General features: G+C 45.4%; 2 protein-coding genes across 6 annotated transcripts in view; both read left to right on the top strand.

The window, feature by feature from the left end:
- Window positions 1-126, top strand: part of LOC137149851 (arylsulfatase D-like) — a 29,911-nt gene extending 29,785 nt beyond the window's left edge. The window contains exon 11 of one of the 2 annotated variants that reach the window (XR_010918851.1): window positions 3-81. Coding sequence is in view for 1 of the 2 variants with exons in the window: in XM_067543468.1 (XP_067399569.1) it covers window positions 3-109 (107 nt within the window). In the remaining variant the exon portion in view is untranslated. Of the gene's footprint in view, window positions 1-2 lie in introns of both variants that reach the window. The other variant, XM_067543468.1, reaches the window with a different exon arrangement.
- A 318-nt stretch (window positions 127-444) lies between these two features.
- The window catches only part of LOC137149852 (arylsulfatase D-like), a 35,635-nt gene continuing 13,979 nt past the window's right edge, over window positions 445-22,100 (top strand). The window contains exons 1-8 of one of the 4 annotated variants that reach the window (XM_067543469.1): window positions 445-574; window positions 4,145-4,215; window positions 5,644-5,778; window positions 8,056-8,177; window positions 9,236-9,358; window positions 13,919-14,342; window positions 17,340-17,476; window positions 21,295-21,429. In XM_067543469.1, the coding sequence (XP_067399570.1) occupies window positions 4,193-4,215; window positions 5,644-5,778; window positions 8,056-8,177; window positions 9,236-9,358; window positions 13,919-14,342; window positions 17,340-17,476; window positions 21,295-21,429 (1,099 nt within the window). In that variant the 5' untranslated portion in view covers window positions 445-574; window positions 4,145-4,192. Of the gene's footprint in view, window positions 575-4,144; window positions 4,216-5,643; window positions 5,779-6,954; window positions 8,178-9,235; window positions 9,359-13,918; window positions 14,343-17,339; window positions 17,477-21,294; window positions 21,430-22,100 lie in introns of those variants that run through there. The other 3 variants (XM_067543472.1, XM_067543470.1, XM_067543473.1) reach the window with 3 other exon arrangements.

Genomic DNA, 22,100 nt, shown 5'->3' with positions numbered 1-22,100 from the left:
AGTTGCAGCTGTGGGAAGGCTAAGAAAGAGAGCCAGAAAAAGAGGAAGAGGAGAAAAGAGAGAAAAAAGAAATAAATTAAAACCAAATACAAGACCCTTCACCACCTGAAACCTCTGCACCACCCTCCCCCATGCTCTGACTGCCTCAAGGGATGTGAGAAGGAAGATTGAGACCATGACTGGCCTATTGTGATTTTTTAGTTTTACAATGTTTCTTTTGAGTTACTCAGATACAGCAGTGATGAATTCTGTTATATGAATCTCAAAAGAATAGCCTGGATAGGGAGCTCAGCAAAAGTCAGTAGACATATCTCTCCAGTGCTTCAATAGTCTTTGTACTCAGTTAATCAGGAATTTGTGTAAAACTTTAACTGCAATTATGTTAGCTAATCCTGGCAATGTTACCTATGACCCACTGTGCAAAGGACCAGACAAGGGGGAGGTGGGATGGTCTGGGGAAAAGCAGCATGATTGGTCTAGCTATGCCACTTTCTGACAGACAATTCCTAGTGGATCAGTGCTATTTAACAAATCGAGGAGTGAGAAGAATCTCAGGGAATGGAGGAAACTTGAGGTAAGGGTTTATTTTGCTTTTTATTAAAAAGAGATTGTGTTTGTTTGTTTTTTATTGGATGTTGAGTCTTGCGGATTGTTTTCTGTGTCTTGCTTGCGGTTGGGGGAATGATTCTCTGGTTTGTGTTAAATTTGTTCACATAAAAATGGTGATTTTATTGACTTAGTTTTTTCTGATGATGCCTGAAGACATTAAACAAATCTTAGGGCCCAAATCCATATGCTTCATGCACAGGAAAAGTCCCACTGATTTCACTGAGAGTTCTGCTTTCAGAAGGAGCTAGGGATGTAATGTGTAATAGAAAAAAGCATTGTGTCTGTATAAGCAGGTTGTTGTACAAATTCTGCATTTGGTATCATAGGCTATGTCTTCACTGACAGCAGCAAATTCGCCGCCATCAGATCAATTTCTCTGGATTGACTGAGCGGTCAGTGAAGACCTGCTCAGTCGATCCAGAAATCAACGTATTAAGACCATCTTCTCAAGTGGCGTAGCGCTGCGTCAACGGGAACATAGTTCCCGTCAGCGCAGTGCAGTGAAGACAGCGTGCAGAAGAGAAGCAGAGAAGTTGATAGGAGTTACACAAATTTTTTGCATAGCTTGTGTAACTCCGGTCGACTGCCGCCAAATCTCAGAGGTAAGTGTAGACAAGCCCTTCGGGCTAGATCCACAAAGGACTTAGGTGTAGCAGTGCCTAACTGTTAGGTACCTTACTGCCCAGAGGACTTCACAGTCCCAGGTTAGGTGCCCAGGATCCCTATACAGTGCATGGGGAATGTTAGGCACCTCAGAAGCCAGCAACATGAGCGGGGAGCTGCTTAAGGTAGTCAATAGGAAATGCTGAGGAGAGGGATTGGGTCTAAGCCCTACCCCACAAAGGTACTTGGGCCTAAATCCAGGCTGGAGGGAGCTGCCTCTTCATTTGGGACTGTGGGAGCAAAGAAATAATCATAACATTTATTAATAGAATGCTTGGCCTGAAACTGGTCATGGAAGGCCTGGCCTGAAGTTGTAGCCTGAAACTGAAATAGAAGCCCCAGGCTAAACCATTAACAGAATACCTCAACTGAAATTAGGATAAAGATGTTAAAGTCCCACAAGAGGTCTCTGAACCACACCCGAGAGACAAGTTCTCTGTTGAGCCTTAAGCCTTATTGAAGTCTGTGAACAGACTTCACCTGTTTTGATAAGTAGCAGTACTTGTCCCTTTGTCTTACTGGCCCCATAGAAACTCACTCCATACAATTAGCTTTTGAACAAGTATTGTGTCACCACCCATCTTTGGGAGTTGACCAGAGTCCCTGAAAACTCCATTGTATACTCAAGTGACTCATTGGGCGTCCCTGGGAGGGCGTCTGGTGTGCCCACCATGCATTGTGATTGTCTACCCTGTTAAGTATAAATTGTTAATCCAATTCCACTATGGGATCAATATGTAACTGAACCTAAGTAACCCCTATATAAGCCTTTTGTTTTTGATAGCCAGGTGAAGTTCCAGTGTCCAGCATCCAGACATGCTGCCTGGGCTTCCCTTTAGCTAAAGTATTTTTATATGTGTGTGTGTCACAATTAAAGCTGCACTCGATCCAACTCTAAAGTATAGCAGAGTGATTTTTCCTCGACAGGACTCACAGGCATGAATCCTCTGCTGGGGTTAGAGGTCTAGTCCCTTTCTCAAAAAAAGGATGGTGGTGACAGTGCCCCTTAGATATCTTTTAGCCCAGTGGTTAGAGAATTATCCAGGATGTAGGAGCCCCAAGTTCAAGTCCGTGCTCTGAATCAGGCAGAGCAGGGTGTTGAAAACAGCGCTTCCCTATCCCAGGTAAATGCCCTAACCACTAGGTTATTGGCTATAACAGGGTGGACTTGTTACCCCAAGGGTTTTCTCTGTGGTAGGGTGGCCTCAGGAATGCCTCAAGGACACAGCACATCCGTCCAATAAGTGATTGACACAAGCAGTACTTCTAAAACAAATAACACTTTATTAACACAACCATCCCTGTAATACTCCAATCCCTGTCAACAGGCTGAGAGCACTCCCAACCACAATAACGTCATAACAGTGAGGCTGAAGTGGCAGTGCCTCACTTCTGACAGCCAGTCTTCCACAGATCACTGACAGCGGCCTTCTAACAGTCCTTAAGCATCTCTCAGGTCAAGTTGCTCTCAGGTCTTCCTCAGGTTTCTTTTCTTTCTTCTGTTTTCAGGCTCCTCTCAGGTCTCCTTCAAGTCTCTTACTCTCACCTCTTTCTCTTATCTTCTCTCACTTTCTCCATCCCTCTCTGCTTCCTACACATACAAGGTCCTTCCCCCTTTTACTGACAAAGCTCCCTTTTCCAATCTCTTTCTTACACTGCTCTCTGCTCTCACCACATACACTGACCCTCACTCTCTGACACTCTCTCACTGATTTACTAATTCCTTGACAGTTTGACAGCACTGGCTCCTCTCTGACTCATATACTACACTTGTTTATCTCACATTTGCTAATATCTTTCTGTCAAAACCCTTGGTGTGCACGCAAATATTGTATCTAAATGCACCCAACCTTATGATTAACTGCCTTACCACTGCTTATTTTTCCTGCCAGTTCTTGTTGCTAAGTGCACCCCTACCTTCAGCTAATGGTGGAATGGTACCTCAGTGATGTGCTTGCATAACACAAAATGGCAGCAAGGTAACAAAATGGAGTAACACTGGTTCTCTGGAATCAGGCTCGCTCTCTTTTTTGACCTGGGTTTGGTGCTTAACGCCAGGAGAGGATTCATAGCTGAGAATCCAAAGTGAACAGAGGAAATTCCTTCCTCTGTCCCAGATTTTGGTGCCTAGCTACTTTTGAGGGGAAAGACATCGACCCCAACTCATCCTCAATATTTCCTATTGTCTAGCATAGGTTGTTCCCTACTTAGTGTGCTGGCTTTGTGGATCCCATTCTTAGGAATTTCATTCTCTATTCATTTTACAGGGAGCTTGCGCTCCTAACAAAGGGCAGTGGACTCTGCTAGTCGGAGGGCTCCACATTAAGCACTGTAACACTAAGTCTAAGTCTCTTTTGTGGATTTAGCCTTTAGGCTTTATTTGGAGGTGTGCATTCCATGCGTAACAGTTTGTAATCTCACAGGACAGTTCAAAGTCTGTACCTGGAAGATGAATTGTTTGTAACTTAACTCAAAAAACCCATTCAGTGAAATCCAGCAAGTAACATTTCCTGTCTGCATTCAGCACTTTTTTATTCATTTTTTTATTCAGTAGGGTGCTTGTGGGCTCATTGTTGCAAGGCTGCTGAGCACCTACAACACCCATGGAAGTCAGTAGGAGTTGAGAATAGTCAACATCTTGCAGGATTGAGCCCTGTACAGTGTAATCTTTAATCGTATTCATGAGCGCTTGGGCACACAAGTAGAGTGTGAGTTTTAAAGGACTCTGTCTGTAAGAGCTCATGAGTTTAAGGGTTGTACAGCCTAGCCCGAACTGTTCAGCACACCTACATTTTATCTGAGAACAGTGGTAGTGTGACTGCTGTGATGTTAATAACCAGGCATGTTGGGTCATGGGGTGTTTTTTTTACAGAATTTTGCTGTAGTCAGCTATATCTCATGGTACGTGTCAGAAGAAGCCATGAGACACCTGAAACCAATATGGTAAGAGAAAAAATTAATTAATGGATCTTCTTGGCGTTTGAAATTTTGTGTGTAAGAAAATATAACGATCTTTTTTTAATCTATTAAAGTTTTAAAAATATTTAATGTTGGCTCAAAATTGATGCCCATTTAAAACTAGTCTCTCGTGATTGTAAGACCTGGAGGATGTGAACATGTACAACCTATAGGTTAAATATATCAGTTGGTGGCTACATTCTGTAGCATACACCTCTCTTTGCCAAGGTACAATCCTGTCCTCAGTGAACTGCTAAAGCAACAGTTCCCAACCTGGGGTCCAGGACCCTCTTGTGGGGTGCCAAAGACTACAGGGAGTCCATGAGGCTTCAGAAATATTGAGGTAATTTAGGCCCCCAAGCCCCAAGCCAGCCCGGCACCTGGCCAGAGCAGAGCGGAGCAGCCCTGCATCGGCGGGGGCCTGGAGCAACCCCAGCCAGCCCATCAGCATCCACTGCCTCCATTACCCTCAGGCCATGGGGGATGGGAAGAGGAGGGGCTACACAAGGTACGCGGTGGTGGCTGCACCAGGGAAGGCTTAGCTTCTTACTCAGGTAACAGTAATTTATTATTATTTATGTAATGTAGTGGTATTATTATTATTATCATGATATGTGTTTATAGGGGTTATGTGTTTATGGCCAGGTCAGGGGGTAGGGTTGGGAGGTGCGTGTTTTACCTAGTGTTAACTAGAGGAGCTTTCACTCAAAAAGTTTGGGAACCATTGTGCTAATGCATGCACTGAGAAATTATCTGAGCCTGAGGGGAAGAACCCTCCTTCCTCAGGACAAGGAACAAGAGTGGCTCCACTCAACAGTAATTACAATATTAATTTTGCAGTTGCCCCTGCAGCTAGTGCACTATTTCTTTGCAGAAAGAGGGGCCACTAGATCTGTGTAGCAATGGATCCAGCAGACAAGTCCTTCTCTGCTACCCCAGACCTAGCCTGCCTCCATACAACCTCCAAATCCTAGTGTTGTGGCTCATGGGAACCCACCGGAAATATGTTCATGACTTGCAGGGGTCCACACCCCTGACGGTATTCTTTGTATTTTGCCACTCTAGTACAGTGAATGAACTTGCGGTGGTTCTCCCTGTGTTAAGAGCTCTGTGTGAAGAATTGAACACAAGAAGCCATCTTCTGTGCTCAACCATAAGTTTTATCATTCCTCCAAAACCCACAAAATATCCTTTGTATTCATGAGCATCACCTGTTGGCACTTTAGATAACTATTTACATATATATATACACATATCTCTCATAGCATTACATTACGGTCTGTGGGAAGCATTTACAACTAACTGGAACCCTTGAGGAATTACCTCAGACTGCACGTAATTTAAAATGAGTCCAAAAGTTACAAATGTCTGCATTAAATACATTTTTAATTTTTTTAAATTCTGGAATTTCAGGAGTTATCAAGCCATTTTGCTAGTTTCATACCTAAGGATATATGCATCAAATGCCTCTAAACCCAATATTTTACTGATGATGGCTGATGATCTTGGTTGGGGAGATCTAGGCTGCTATGGCAATGATACAGTAAGGTAAGGTCACATGGTCATGGTCACTGTAGCATGAATTAAAGGAGCAGAAAGCCATCAAAATAGCCCCAGAATTTTCATTTTGGTGTGTAGCATTTTCCTCTGGCTTGGTGGAAATACAAGAGTCAAGAAAAGAATAGTCATGCTTGAGTCAACCAGTATCCCACCATCCCACTATACATGAAAAGTGCTCTGCATTTTTCTTTGGAGCATACTAATGATAGCACAGTAGGCTGTGGCTTACAATAGATAGGAGAACAGGTTCAAAACTACTTAATATTAGAAAAATAAAGTATTAATTAAAGTAACCCTGGGCTTACTTATTTAGGTAGCTGTCTGTCATCTTAGGCGATTAGTTTTCTGGATATTTTGTACTTTCCTCTCTCCAGCTTTGGCATCTGTCAAAGAGTTGATGCTGGACCTGATATGCCATTTCTCTGTTCCAGTATGTCAAATCTTATGTTTCTCTCTTTTTGAATGGGATCTCAAGCCTGGTGACAATGTGTGTTCACTTTAATAAGACAGACTCGTTTTCTGCCAAGTACAGCACATGCAGCTGTTCTTCTCTCTGTGGGTTTTCCAACAGATAAGATTCATTTTAATTGCAAAATTGAGATATTTATTAAAAGGAAAATATAATTCAAAAGTGTAAGAATTGTTTCTGAACACTTGAGTAGCAGGCACAAGAGACAATTGGATATATTATTTTTTTAATTGAAAATGATTTACCTGTGCTATGTGTTGGCAACCTCAGTCTTATACAATATATAAATTCAGCTTAAGATCAACAAAAGGTTACTCAAGTCATATACTAAAAAGAGCTAAATCAGAAAAGGACCATTCTCTAATCTTCACTTTTATTTCTGCAGTGGGAATGCAAAAAATAATAGTTACCTTTCCGGGAGCAGGGGAATAAATCCCCTTATTGATTGCAACCTTTTACCATTTTAAACTTATAATCAGCTGCCTATGTTGTCCTATATACATACCTGGTTCCATATACCAATACATACAGTAAATGCTTTCTTCACCTGGGATGTACTCTTTTGTTCTTGTTTTTCTTTACTGCACATTGTTTATCAAGTGTAACTGGATTTTTATTTGAATCAAGACCTCTCCAAAATGCACAGTGTGTTTTATTGATAATAGGATGAATATAAACACTTTCTCACTATTTAGTTGTAAATAAGGCTGTAGCAAGGTGCTGTGGCCTTCCTCGGAGCCTGGGCCAGAGGAAGGGCTGCTACGCCCCTGCTGGATATATCCAGGAACTGCAGGACTCAGACCCTGGAAGCAGAAGGGCATGGCCAAGACAGGAAGGGGAAGCATAAAAGGCCGGCCTAGCAGCTCAGTGCAGGGGAAGTTGCTGCTGGAAAACAATGTTCCTTTCCTGGGGCTGCGGCCTGAGCATGATCCCAGCTCCACTGCAGGGCAGCACAAGCTCTCCACTGGCCGGAGTACCAAGGGCCTGCCAGGCCTACAGGCCCCTAGCAACTGGGAAGGGCTACCAGAGACTGATGACTGGGAAGGACTCCCCGAGGCCAGCCATGACCTAAAGGATTTGTCCGTCACCTGGGACCCACAGAAGCTGCTTGAGCCCTGTGTGCTGGAGGACCCACCGGGGCCCTGTGACCTGGAGGAGCTGCCATCCGCTGATGGCCCTGAGGAGTTCCTGAACCTGCCACCGGCTGACAGCGAGGGACTGGTGGGACTCCCTCTAGCTACCTACCCTGGAGAATCTGAGGAACACCCCTGGCTCCAGATATCTGAGTTCAGGGCAGGAGGAAGTAGCCCAGGGGTAGCTGACTACAATCTGGCTGAGCTTACACTCGCACCAGTGTCAACACATTGTGGTTGGAACCCCACTGACCCAGTGGCAGAACCCCTTGCCACTGGTAGGGCCCTGGGCTGGGATGCAGTGGAGTCGGGTGGGCCTGCGTCCCCCTGTCTCCCTTTCCTAGCCACCCCGGGGGTGCTTGTCTCCTCTGGGCCCGCAGCCGCAAAGGATACCAAGTGTTTGGGGCTACAGACTGCTTGTCAGCCCCACCCCACCTGGGGGCTGGGGGCTACAGACTCCTTGCCAGCCCACTATTTTTCCCCCTGTAGCAAGGCACAGTGGCCTTCCTCAGAGCCTGGGCCCGAGGAAGGGCTGTGATGCCCCTGCTGGATGGAAACATCAGCACAAAGGCAAACAATGTGTAGATTCATCAGTGATGACCTTGAACTTTCTGCTTTATTTTGTGTGTGTTAAGTTTGATCGAGGTTCATTTTTCTTTTTAGGACCCCTAATATTGACCGACTGGCAAAGGAAGGAGTGAAACTTACTCAACATATTAGTGCAGCTCCCGTTTGCACCCCAAGCAGAGCAGCTTTCCTGACTGGCAGATATCCCATCCGATCAGGTTGACCTCTCTTTAATGGTTCACTGCTATCTAAACAGTACAATTTACTATTAGAATTCCTTCAAATAGTCTTCTTTTTAATAGAATTATATTTTTAATAGAATTCCTTTAAATCAAGATTAGCAATCTTGTCATTGAAACTATTCAATATAATGGGTGGTCACATTCAAAATTACACTGGAATTGTAAAGATGCAACAACACTGATGAAGTTGCCTCCTTTTCATGTGGTATGCAACCATTCCCAGTGTTGTTGCACATTATATATCGAACTATACTAACATGTTGAGGTCTGAACTGGTGTCCTGACAGTCCTAGGCTCAGGAAAACACAAAGATGTCTTGAAGCAACCTTTCCATCTCATTCATCTGAGCTGGGCCAAACGTTACTTACTTGTAGTTGGCCAATAACTGTAACATAAAGCAGTGTCTGTTATAAAGCACTGAGTATTGGGGGCTTCACAAACAGAGGCAAGAATAAAGATGGCTGTAGGGACTCGTTGATTTATATGGAAGGATTCAAACATTAAATATGTTCAACTTGGCTAACTGACAACTCCGGGTATGTGATAATGCCACCTTCAAATACTTCCAGAGCAACATAAAGGAGGAATTGGTTAGGCAGGGATAATGAGGGGTAAAGTGATCAACTTAATCAAAAGAAAATGCATGCTGAATATCAGGACACGTTTCTTCACACTGAAATCTGTAGAATATTCTCTCTATTAAACTGGTGAAAAGCTTATTTACTCAAGTCACTTAAAACTAGACAAAAGATATGGCCCAGATCCTTACCCGATGGTAATCAGCACAGCGTCACTGAAGTGAACAGAAATATGTTAACTTCCACTGGCTGTGGAGCTATCCCTATAGAGAAAGCAATTGTGCATGGGCAATGTGGGGACTATCAATGGTTTTGTAGGTCTCTTACGTTGTTGAGTTCTATGGCTTTTGACAGCACGTCATTGCATTCTGGTTTTAAATAAAACATGACCTTGCGTTCATCAGAAAAAACAATGGGAAAAGAAACATTCATCCATTATTCTGTATTACACTTTAGGAATGGGATCCAGCACTAAACAACGTATTATTTTTTGGACTGCTGGCTCAGGAGGGCTCCCTCCAAATGAAACGACTTTTGCCAGAATACTGCAGCAGCAAGGTTATACCACAGCACTTATAGGTACAGTATGTAAAAATCAGCTAGACCAGTGGTTAGGTGAGGCACAAAATAGAAAGATCACAGTGACTTCAGAGGGCTTTGGCTCAGGTCCTATGCTGTGGGCAAAAATCCTCCTGAAGTCACTAGCAATTGTCCTTGAGTAATGATTGCAGGATTTGTCCTTTAAACATCACTTGTTTTTTCAAAAAAATTAAGTGAAAGACATTTTGTACTTATTGTGTTCAAGCAGACTGAAAAAATAAGGTTACTTACCAGTAACTGATCTTCTTCGAGATGTGTTGCTCATGTGCATTCCACTATAGGTGTGTGCATGCCTCCGTGCACAGTTACCCGGAACTTTTTTCCCCTTAGTAGATCCCGTTGGGCCGACTCCGGCGCCCCCTGGAGCTCCATGCACATGCCACGATATATGAGGTGCTGCCAGCCCTACGCCTCCTCAGTCCTTTCTTTCTGGCAGTGGGGACAGTGGGTTGTGGAATGGACATGAGCAACACATCTCGAAGAACATCAGTTACTGGTAAGTAACCTTTTTTTCTTCTTCAAGTGCTTCTTCCACTATAGGTGACTAACAAGCAATACCTTTGGAGGTGGGTCAGAGTTACCAGTGAGCTGCCCTCAGCTCCACTCTGCCGAATCCCGCGTCCTCTCTCACCTGCTAGATGAAGTGATACGTGAAGTGATACGTGAAGGTATGCACCGGCGACCAGGTGGTGGCTTTGCAGATGTCCTGCAGGGGCACTCTCTCCAGGAAGGCTGTAGATGAGGCTTTAGCTCTGGTTGAGTGTGCTGTGATGGTTCCCGAAAGCGGCATCTTCGCCTGCTTGTAGCAGAACTTGATGCATGATGTAATCCACGAGGAGATGCACTGGGTGGAGACAGGTGAGCCTTTCATCCGGTTGGCCACTACGACGAAGAGCTGCGTTGATTTCCGGAACAGCTTTGGACACTCAATGTAGAAGGCCAGGGCTCTTCTCACATCCAGCAAATGCCATCTCCTTTCCTCCTCTGAACAGTGAAAAAACACAGGGAGAAAAATATCTTAGTTATAATGAAATTGGGAAACCACTTTGGGTAGGAAGGCCGGATGCAGCCTCAGCTGAACCTTGCCCTTATAGAATATTGTATAAGGGGGCTCCAAGGTCAAGGCCCTAATCTCAGAGACCCTCCTAGCTGAGGTAATGGCCACCAGGAAGGCTACCTTCCCTGAAAGCAGGAGCAGAGGGCATGGAACCATGAGTTCGAAGGGGGGCCCCGTGAGTCTCGAGAGGACCAGATTGAGATCCCAGGGAGGCACCAGATCATGGACCTGCGGATAAAGCCTCTCCACCCCATTGAGGAATCTGACCGACATGGGATGGGAGAACAGTGATCTCTCCTCTAGTGGCTGATGGAAGGCCAAAATGGCCACCAGGTGAACCTTCAATGAGGCCAGCGCCAGACCCTTTAGCTGGAGCAGGTACTCCAGGATCACCTGTATAGGAGAGAGACTGGGCGGAATACCCTGGGACTCCACCGAACAGGTAAACAGTCTCCACTTGGCCCGATACACAACCTGTGTGGAAGGTTTCCTGCTGCCAAGCAGGACTTGCTGGACTGCACCGAGCAGGCTCTCTCTCCCTCCATCAGCCACAGAGCCTCCAGACTGTGAGGTGCAGGGAATCCAGGTCCAGGTGCAACAGGCAACCATGGTCCTGAGATAAAAGATCGTGCCACCTTGGGAGCTCCAGGGATGCGGCGATCGAAAGGTCCCCCAGCATGCTGAACCAATGCTGTCTCGGCCAGGCCGAAGCGATGAGTATAACATTCACCCTGTCCCGCTTTATTTTCAGCAGAACCTCGGGTAGGAGCGGAATGGGTGGGAACACATACATGAGGACCCCCATCCAGTCCATGAGGAACACATCAGAAATTGACCCAGTCTCGCGACCCCGGAGCAAGCAGAACCTCAGACACTTTGTGTTCCAGTCCGACGTGAATAGGTCCAGTTAGGGAACGCCCCACTTCTGGAAGATCAGAGCCACCACCTCTGGGTGCAATGATCAGTCGTGGCAGGGTAGAAACGACCTGCTGAGGCAATCCGCCTCATCGTTCCTCACTCCCGGGAGGTGAGAGGCTGCCAAGTGGAAATCGTGCCTCACGGCAAAGTCCCACAGACAGATAGCTTCCTCGCAGAGGGCTGAGGAGCGCGCTCCCCGCTGCCTGTTTATGTAAAACATGGCTGCGGTGTTGTCCGTCAGCACCTGCACCACTCTGCCTTTCAGGAATCCGAGGAACACCTTTCACGCTAGGCAAATGGCCCTCAACTCCTTCACATTGACGTGCAGGAGCCTCTCCTCCCTCAACCAGAGCCCCTGAGTGCCTAGGTTGGCACTGATGTGGGCTCCCCATCCTACGTCCGACGTGTCGGAAATTAGGGTGACCGACGGGACCAGTTCCCTGAATGGAACACCCTTCATCATTGCCCTGGGAGTCCACCACCAGTTTAGGGAGTCTAAGATGGGAGGGGAACTGTAACCAGCTGTGGCAATGTAGGCAGTGCCTGGCTGTTGTGTGGGGCATCGGTGCAGCTGGGATCGATGTCGGCACCGAGAGGGAGATTCCACATCCTGTGCCGGAGCAGGTCGGCTTGACGACACCGACCTGGAGCGACTGCTGGGGGAGTGGCTCTGCTCTACGCTCGGAGACCGTCTGGCGGGAGATCTTCCTCCCCATACCGGGGATCTCCACCGCCATTCAGGAGGACACAACGCAGGTTTCCCCGTGACACCAGCCCCTTCTCCCTCAGTGGAGGGGGGCCAGAAGTGGCATAGGCAAGGCCAACAAGGCTCTTGCCGCCTGAAAAGCCTCCAATGTCGACGTCTTCGGCAGGGGCACTCTCCCACTCCCAGGAGTTGGGGGAGGCTCCCTGATGGGAGATGCAGGCACCGGAGAAGATTCGACAGGCCGAGTCTGGTGCACCTCTGTACTGATGGCGCAGGGAAGTGTCCGCAATCCGCACTCTGCTTCTTCCTCTTCAGTGCCAGCGATGTTGTGTGGTGCCAACTCGAGGCCAGTGCCGACAGTGCACTCTGCACCGAGGTCACACTTGGTGCCGAGGTAGAGCAGACTGGCTTGGACACCGGATGGAGCACTGCCTCCATCAACAGGACTTTCAACTGGATCTCTCGGTCCTTCTAAGTCCTCGGTTTAAAAGCCCTGCAGATCTTACACTTCGCTTTCCTCTGGGCTTCCCCCAAGCACTCAAGGCAGCAGTCTGGGGGTCGCTGAGCGGGAAGGCATTCCCGCAGGAGGCACATGGCTTGAATCCCAGCGACCGGGGAATGGCCCAGCCACTCTAAGTCCCTGCAGGGACTTGCCTTATCTCTAACTACTCTTCATTACTTAGCTAATTAAAAGTAATTTAGAATATCAAACATGTCCAAACAAGGGGAATGGCACTTGCTGAGAGCAAGGCTAGTTCCAGCAAGCGTCACGGGCAGAAAGAAGGAACTGAGGGGGCGTAGGGTTGGCAGCGCCTCATATACCGTGGCATGTGCAGGGGGCACCAAAGCCAGCCCTACGGGATCTGCTAAGGGGAAAAAAGTTCCAGGTAACCATGCACGGAGGCGTGCACTCACCCATAGTGGAATGGACATGAGGAACACATCTCAAAGAAGAACTAACCCTTTTGAATAGAGCCAGCACAGGCCGCTTCACCATTTCAGTTTTCCTTATGTCTTAGTTTGTGGGTTTAAAAGGGTCTTAGTGATATATAGGCCTGATGCTAGCCCTCTGCAAAGGGATGAATTTAACTTGGGACAGTGCAGACTGGTTCACATGTGATACTGTAAAACACAACCAGCAGCAGCTAGAACTCAGTACTCAGCAGCTGGTACTCAGAAGTCCTTTGCCACTCTTGTAGCCACTGACCACATTGTCATAGGCTCTTCTATAACTATGAACTGTTCTGTGTCAAGACATATTCCTATTGTGCTATCATACAATTTAATTATAGTCTGTGTAATTTATTAGTATGCTGGAAGTTATATATTCTGTAGGATTAGAACAGCATATTTGGGGATCGTTTTAAAATAAATTTAGCCAAATGAAGTTGAAATGTGAGGGCTGAGCGTGTGTAGCTCCTATTACGTAGGAATTCCCTCCCAGTAGTGGATGTCACACTAAACTTACAGACTATTTGATGTACTTACCCTCAACTCTTTTTTGGATCACAAAGGATCCTCCCTTAGAGTAAGGGCTAATTTACAATTTAAGATAGCCAGCATCAAATCTCTTTTCCATACTTGAGCTCATTCAGTATGTCTCTCCCCTCATCTGGGCTTTCACACTAATGCAATTCTTTTAATTGAGTTAGATGAGGTTAAATTGGATGGTCTGTTTACTATATGCTTCCACCTATAAATTTTACCTAAGTGTCAGTGCCAGTTTCATGTGTGACCTTCACTCAGCTGATCTGTTTTACACTTTCATTTAGGAGGGGAGCCAAACTTTTAGGAATATAGGCAGGGGCCCCAAATGTCAATGGTATAAGATTTTACATTTTTTTTTTTGTATTTTCAGGGAAGTGGCATCTGGGTTTGAACTGTGAGTCCCACAATGATCACTGCCACCATCCTTTAAACCATGGCTTTGACTATTTTTATGGCATGCTTTTTACCCTTGTCAATGACTGTCAAGGTACAGATAAGCCTCAGCTCGGTGCATATTTGCAAGCAAAGTATTGGCTGTATAGTCAGATAATTGCCCTTGCAGTGCTCACTCTTTTGATCGGAAAGCTTACCCGCTTATTCTCAGTAAAATGGAAAGCAATCATCTGCTTCGCCATGTGTGGTTTCCTGTTTTTCATCTCCTGGTTCTCCAGTTATGGATTCATAAAGTACTGGAACTGTTTTCTGATGAGAAACTATGACATTACTGAACAACCAATGAAGCTAGAGAAAGCCAATTCCAATGTACTTAAGGAGGCTGTTTCATTTATTGAACGGTAATTTATAAATATCATATTACCCTTTTATGCAGTGATCCCCAAATTTTTCCTCTCATGCCCCCCTTACCAGTAATAAAATGTTTCTGCACCTCCCCACCCCAGGCTGGAAGCTGAGTCGTAGATGGGCTGGGGTCTGTGGCAGAGGCCGGAAGCGGAGCTGCAGCCAGGAGCACAGACCAGGGAGCTGAGAGCAGGGATCAGGGGTGGCAGCCGAGAGCCAAGAGTGGTGGCCGGTGGCTGAGCCACGGCTGGGAGCAGGAGCACGGCCAGGGCCTGGGAGCGAAGCCAGGGCTACAGCTTCAACCAAGGGCTGGGCCCGAGGATGGGGCCAGAGCAGAGCTGGCACCAGGGCAGAAGCAGGTGGCGCTCCGACCCATCGTGGGGGCTGGCCTGGGTCCTGCTGTATCCCCCTGGATGTTCCTCCATGCCCCCCCCCCCCGGGGGGGCCCGCCCTGCAATTTGGGAACCACTGTTTTAATGTTTCTTAACTATATGGTTTCTGTAAATGTCTCTAACGGTAGAATCATAGAAGATTAGGGTTGGAAGGGACCTCAGGAGGTCATCTAGTCCAACCCCTGCTCAAAGCAGGACCAGTGACCATTAGGTTAGGCAGCTGGTGTGCTAAGACAACTGCCTATCCTGCTGACCAGTATTGTCTCATTGTATCCTTGTGTTGCCCTTTCAGTCTGTCTCAATCTCTTGCCTGTAATACATAGACTGTGAGTTCCTTGGGGCATGGACCAACTCTTTGTTCTGTTTGTACACCACCTTACACAATGGGGTCTTGGTCCATGACTGGGACTCGCATTACAAATAATAACAGCAACTTTAGCCTGATGTCTATAGGTTAACATACCTCAAGAAAATAGTCCATAGGCTAAAGAGTTTACCAAAAGAAGTACTGAATTTTCCAACTTTATTAGTTGTTTGTAATAGACAAAGCTCCACATTTTCACCTTACAAGTATTCGTGTGTGAAATCTGAGCTAGCCCACAACGAATGAGTATCCTTTCCACCAATGCACAGTGCTTTTGCAGTAAAAATGGCAAAATTATCCCCTGTGCAACATCTTGACTGTGCTCAATCCTCAAAGAGAAATCACTTTCTCTCTTACAGAGGAACATCAACCTTTTTTTGTCTGTGAGTTTACGTCTTCCTGATGATACAAAAACTTTTGTTCATAAATGAAATATTCAGCATGAAAATGAAAAATGTTCCACTCTTTCCTGGACATGGAATTTGTTTTTCTTCAATTTTGCTTGGGCTGAAACATCACAAACATTGTTGTGTAAGATTCCACGTGCACCTAACCTACCCCCAGAAAAAAGGTCCATTCCTGTCTTGAACCCAACCCAGGATCTGAACCTTTAAGATAGATCTTTTCCCACAGAAGCCCAAAATTCAAAGGATGTTGAATCTAAATTCTTGTTTTGGCTCCTCTGTGATGTTCCCCTCTGCAATCAGGTCTGGTGAATCACTGTGTCACCCCAGTCCCTCACTCTTGGAGCCCGTCTTACCCTACTTTGCTGTGAGAACCCGCAGCAGCTCATGCATGTAAGTTGCTCCCAATTCAGTGAGTGAATGCCTCTAGCCAGTCACTCATGGGATTATACAATGGTATAACCCCAGGCAATATACCCAGTCCCAGACGCAACCCTAGGAACTGCCATTTTACAATATTTAGTGTTGCCCACTGAATACTGCAAGCTCATATGTTTGTCAATTTATCAAAGAAATTGATATGCAACAGCCTTGTCACTTCAAATGGAGTCTCTAACACACCTTAAACCAAATGTGTTGCTTTAGGGAAAACAAACAAACAAATTCATTAAATAAAGAAAGATTTAAGTGATTTTAAGTCAGAATAAAACAAGTCAGATTTGATCAAGAGAAAACAAAAGGCAAATCGCATTCGAAACTAAGCTTAACACTTTCAGCAACCCTACAAACTCAGATGATTCTCACCACAGGTTGGCTGGATTCCTTTCCAGCCAGGCTCCCCTCCTGAGTCAGTACTTCAGTTGCTTGGTGGTGTTTGCAGATGGAGGTGGGAGAGAGATTGCAAAGTGTCTCTCCTTTTTAAAATGTTCCTTCTCCTCTCTGGGGCTTCGTCCCCCACTTCAGAGTCAGGTGACAAACAATGTCAGTGTATGGCTTCATCTATGTCCTGAGTCAGTGAGCATCCCCTTATCGTGGTTCCTTTGTTGATGCTCAGGCTAATCCTTTGTTCCTGGAAGATCTGGGTTTGTTTTATGCATGTCTGAGTGAGGTATGAATTGCTCCTCAGCTCTGTAGAGCTTTTCCTAGATCTGTCTCAAGCCATGAAACACCTATGAGGCTTCGCTATGTAACATTCCCAAATAACCATACACATGATATTGCCATAAACATACCACTATAACAATAATGTTCAGTATGCAATGAGCATTCCAAAAACATCTTACATGACATACGTTGCATAAAACAATACACAATTACACCATAAGGGTGCACATGGGGTGCAGTGTGTCACACCCTTTCAAACAACAACGGTTAACTGGAGCTGACCACTAAAACTATGTCTACACTGAGATTGCAGTGTGATTATTCTGCTCATATACACATACTCGCACTAGCACTGATCGAGTTAGCATACGTATCAATACAGAGTAGCCACAGTCGCATGGGGAGCAGCAGCAGAGGCACAATTTCAGATGGATTTGTACTTGGCATGGCTCAGCCATGCTTCCACTTCTGTTACCTGTGCTACCATGTCTACACATCTATTTATACTCATGCAGCTCGATGAGAGCTAGTGCAAGTATGTACACACAAGCAGGGAATTCACACACACCTAGCTCTTAGCGTAGACTTAGCCTAACATGTGACACTGAATAAACACAGAACAATATATTTCAAAGCCATTTGTTTTTTTGGGGGGGGTTATTTTTCTACTAAAACTTTCTTTTTCTAAGGCAGTGAGAATTTGTTGGGTTTTTTTTCTTTTGTTTTTAGAAACAAGCATGCCCCGTTCCTTCTCGTTGTTTCCTTTTTACATGTCCACATACCCCTCGTCACCACAGAGAAGTTTCTTGGGAGGAGTAGACATGGTTTATATGGAGATAATGTAGAGGAGATGGACTGGATGGTGGGTAAGTGGCTTTTTTCAATGAGACTGATTTTATTTATATTTGTCTAAAAAAATTTTTTTAAAGGTACGTTAGGTGCCCTTGCTATAATTTATAATAGCAAATAGATTTAAAATGCCTGAAATAGGACTCTGGGATATACACATGTGCCCAAGGACCAGCACCCTGTTACACTGCCCCTTCCTTTAACCATGTATCATATGATTCTTAGGAAACAAATACAAGCAGTTATTTTGGAGTATCTTTCTTTCTTTTTAACTAAAACTCTATTCTGTGCGGTGCTTTGATAGTTACAGAGAAGTATAATGTAGTCAAATTGGAGAATACACACAATTTATTTCTTCTATTAATGTTAAGAAAAAGAACACACATAGGCTTTTCCCAGTTCACTGAAGAGTTACTAGCATCTGGCCTCAAAGAATGCCTTTGACATACATTTTATTCAGCATGGTTCAAACATATAAATTGTCAGTGTAAAGTTGAGTGCAGTGTACTCACTTTCCGGTAGTTTATTTCTTATTGCTTCTATCTGTCTTAAGTACCTATGTGGCCCCCATCACCATAATATCTGATCACCATCAATCTTTAATGTATTTATCCCCACAAAACCCCTGTGAGGTAGGGAATTGTGACTAGTGGCTAGGGTACAGTTCCCATCACTGCCACGGGCCGACTGGGTGCCCTTCTGTAAAATGGATAATAACACTAACTGTCTTTGTAAGATACCTTGGTATCTACCGATTTTAAAATGCTAGTTAATAATGACTATAATCACAATTTCACAGCTGAGGGACTAAGACACAGAGAGGCTAAATAACCAAGGTCACACAGGAAGTCTTTGGAGGAGCAGAGCCTATGTTAGTGCCCTCACCACTGAACCATCCATTCTCTTGATTCACTTCAGCTGATGTTCCTTCTACATCATTGGCCATAGGAGGCATGAAGTTATGTTGATGCAGTATATGCTGAGGCAGGAAAATCATGGGTGAATCTGCATACCCTACTGCTGTCAGTAGTACCAAAAGAGCTCATTACGAAATAGGACTTCTGCACTATGGAAACCAATGACTTCAGCAGCGTGAGCAGGTTCTGACCACTAGTATGCAGCCACATTTCAGTCTATCTTTGTTGCTGGTGAGGCAGAGCACTTTACTGTGGATGAGAAAGTGTACAGTATTATTATTATGTAAGCACCAGCAGGCTGCACAAAATAGAGAATGAAGACAATCGTTGCCCCAGAGTTTACAGTATAAAAGATTAAACGACGATGACAAAGTACACTGAGAAGCCTGGATGAAGGATCATACATTGAATTATTCAGTGGTTGATTTTTATTTTCAATTATAACATTTTGAGGCCATCATCACAAGAGCCCTAAAAACTCTATAGTGACTTTCCTTTAGATCCTTATTTTCCTAAAATGTGTGATTTTTCTTTTTATGAAGGAGGGAGCAAAAATATTATGATAGTAAAAAGCTTATTCTTGCAAGAATTTGGCCCTGAATTCTTCATCTAGGGTCTGATTCAGTGCCCACTGAAGAGAATGGAAAGATTCCCAGAGTTAGATTCACAAAAGGATGTAGGCACTTAACTGCCACTTTTAGGAGCCTAAATCCTAGAATGAGTCCCCAGAGGGATTCACAAAACCCCCACTCAGCTACCCCTAAACCTGTAGGTGCCTAAAGTCACGTGATGCCTACATTTTTGCAATTAAAGTTCTCTAGATGCCAAAGCTTCTTCCTGTGTGCATGGACACTGCAGCACCATGCCAGACATCCAGATGCCTCAACCAGAGAGCTACAAGTGAATTGGGGAAAGACAGGCAGGCCTCACTCTGCCTAACTTGCCTGTGGGAACCAATCCAGTAAGTGTGCTTAGAGCTTATTTACTGGATCAGGCTCCTACAGGCAAGATTCCACAAAATGGGGAGGGGGAAGGACCACCCTCATACCTATTAGCCTAGTGAGTAGGGTACTCCCCTGGGATGGGGGACACTCCCCCCCCCCATTCAAGTCTCCCCTCAAGGACAGGGAAGAAGCACTTTGAACAGTGAGCTGCCACTTCTCAGGTGAGTACTCTAACCACTGCACTAGAGGATACTATGGGGCTTGTGCCACCTTTGCTGTTGAAGTTGTTCCACCCTGAATAAAGAAAGAAAGAATCATTGGGTGAGAGAGAAAGAGCCCATGAGCCTGAGAATGTCTCTGGGGTCTTGTGGTTAGCCCATCACATGGGACATAGTAAAGCCTGGTTCAAATTCCCTTCTCCCTCTCAGGCTGAAGAAGGAGTTGGACCTGGGTCTTCCACTTTCCAGGTAAGTATCCTAAATACTGGGCTAGAAGTTATGAGGACGGTCCTACTTCACACTCCCCATCTTTTTGCAGAAACAGCATAGGTGCCTGTCTCAGATCCTAGCGACTGCTTCCTCCTGGGCATCCACTAGAACCTCTGTGAGGGGAGTCTCTTTGTGCTCTGAACCCACAGGGTGTTAACCTTCTGGAGCCTCAGCAGGCTGCTGCACTGTTCCTCCCTTGGCCTCTCTGGCACATTTCTTGGGCACTGACTCTCACTGACTCCGATCTCTTGTTGGAAATGGGCCGTGTGCAGGTGGGCTGAAGAGCTCCCTCAAGACCAGCACTGCCACTGAGATACCCCACTTACTTAAACATACCCCCATCCTGGAACTCCACCCCAAAGGTGTGAAGCTTCTCACACTCTCTCAGAGGCACACAGTAGTTGCGAAACGTTCAACACACACACACATGCTATGCACAGTCTAACACCTGTGTGCTCTTTTAGACTTAATGGTGCAAAGCACAAGAGAGTACAGATCATTTAAAACAATAAACACTAAACCTATAATTACTTCCCTCGTCACTCCAGGGCCTGCTTTGAGCTGGGGTCTCTGAGCCCCTTGGGTTGTCCAGAACTACCTGGGCTTAGGAAAGTGCTCACCTACCCCATGAGGCTGCTACATGCTGGGTGACCTCTCCCTCCTGTGGACCCTCTGCCCTGAGCAGACCAACTTCTGCCCTTTTTTAAAACCTTCAGCCCCATGTCAGGTGACACCTTTGCCAGCTTCCCCAGAAGAGCACAAAGGCTGCCAAGTGACTTCCCCCTGCTAAACCAGTCCATCTGGGCAGGGACCATTCCTTGTTTAAAGGAAATAGATTTCCAGCAATTGGGTACTTAAAAGTCAATGACCATCTACTGTTATTCTAATGCCACCAGCCTCTGGAATTTTCAGCCCAGCATGGAGCCAAGCAGACCATAGAGAAGGCAAAAGTCTGAACACTGAAACTGAAAGTTGCAGCCTGACACAGATACATAGGGGGTCATAACCTTACACAGAAGTCATAAATTGTTCAGACGTATTCCCAAATCGTCACAGCGCCTAACCCCAAGAGAGGGTTTGCAGCTCAGAATTCTAAGCAGAGGGAGCCTCCCTGCAGCCTGGACTTAAGTGCCCAACTCCCTGAGAGGGGCAGGGTTTAGGATACCCCCACTGGCCTTGGCATCTCCTATTGGCTAGCTTAGACAGGGAGCTGCCTCACATGCTGCCTTTTGTTCGTCCCATTCCAAGGTGCCTTTCTCTTTCTCATTGTATAGGGAGCCTAGGTGTCCAACTCAGACTTGTTGAATCCCTGTCATTTTCTAGGTGCCTAAAAGATAGCTGTGGTGACCCTCAGTGTCACCACACTGAAATTCCTTTGTGGAGTTAATTCCCACTGATTTCACTAGACTTTGGATCAAGGTCCTTAATGACGTATTTGTAGCCCTGTTTCTCAATACTGAATAGCTCTATTTTTCTTGATTTACAGGTAGCATTCTGGATGTTATCGACAAAGAAGGCTTGAAGAATAACACATTCACTTATTTCACATCAGACCATGGAGGATCCTTGGAGGCCCAGAATCAAAATGCCCAGCTAGGTGGTTGGAATGGAATATACAAAGGTGAGAAGTCTGTAGACTGTGTGTCTGTGGGGTCTTAGTGTAAGAAAGAAGATGCTATAAAGAGGTCCAGACTGAATAGATTTAAGCAAAATTATATGCTGCCTTATCATGGAGCTCAGAAAGACAACTAAAACCCAGGGAAGACCCAAATAGTTTCCACTCTACAGAATCTATACTTATATTACATCACTGTGGTATCTGAGCACCAGTCTTTAACACATTTATCCTCAATACCCCTATGAGGTAGAGAAGTACTAGTATCCCCACCTATGAATGAGGAACTTAGGCACTGAGAGGCTGATGTGCCCAACATCACACAGGAAGTCTTGGCAGAGCAAAGAATTGAACCCCCATCTGTAAAGTCCCAAGTAAATGCCCATACCATTGGACCATCCATCCTCTCTATTCATGAAGCTTCCATACCAATAATTCCATGCTAATAAATTTAACTGGCTAATGGAATGGAGAGTATGCTTATAAAATGTACAGATGACACCAAGCTGGGAGGGGTTGCAAGCACTTGGGAGGACAGGATTAGAATTCATAACGATCTTGACAAATTAGAGAATTGGTCTGAAATCAACAAGATGAAATTCAATAAAGACAAGTGCAAAGTACTTCACTTAGGAAGGAAAAATTGAATGCACAAACACAAAATGGGGAATAATTGG

The sequence above is a fragment of the Emydura macquarii genome, unplaced genomic scaffold, assembly GCF_026122565.2.
Source record: "Emydura macquarii macquarii isolate MOO-44397 ecotype Brisbane River unplaced genomic scaffold, CSIRO-AGI_Emac_v2 contig_860, whole genome shotgun sequence".
NCBI lineage: Eukaryota > Metazoa > Chordata > Testudines > Chelidae > Emydura > Emydura macquarii.
Note: the sequence above shows the minus strand (reverse complement) of the source record. Positions and strands in the feature narration are given on the sequence as shown.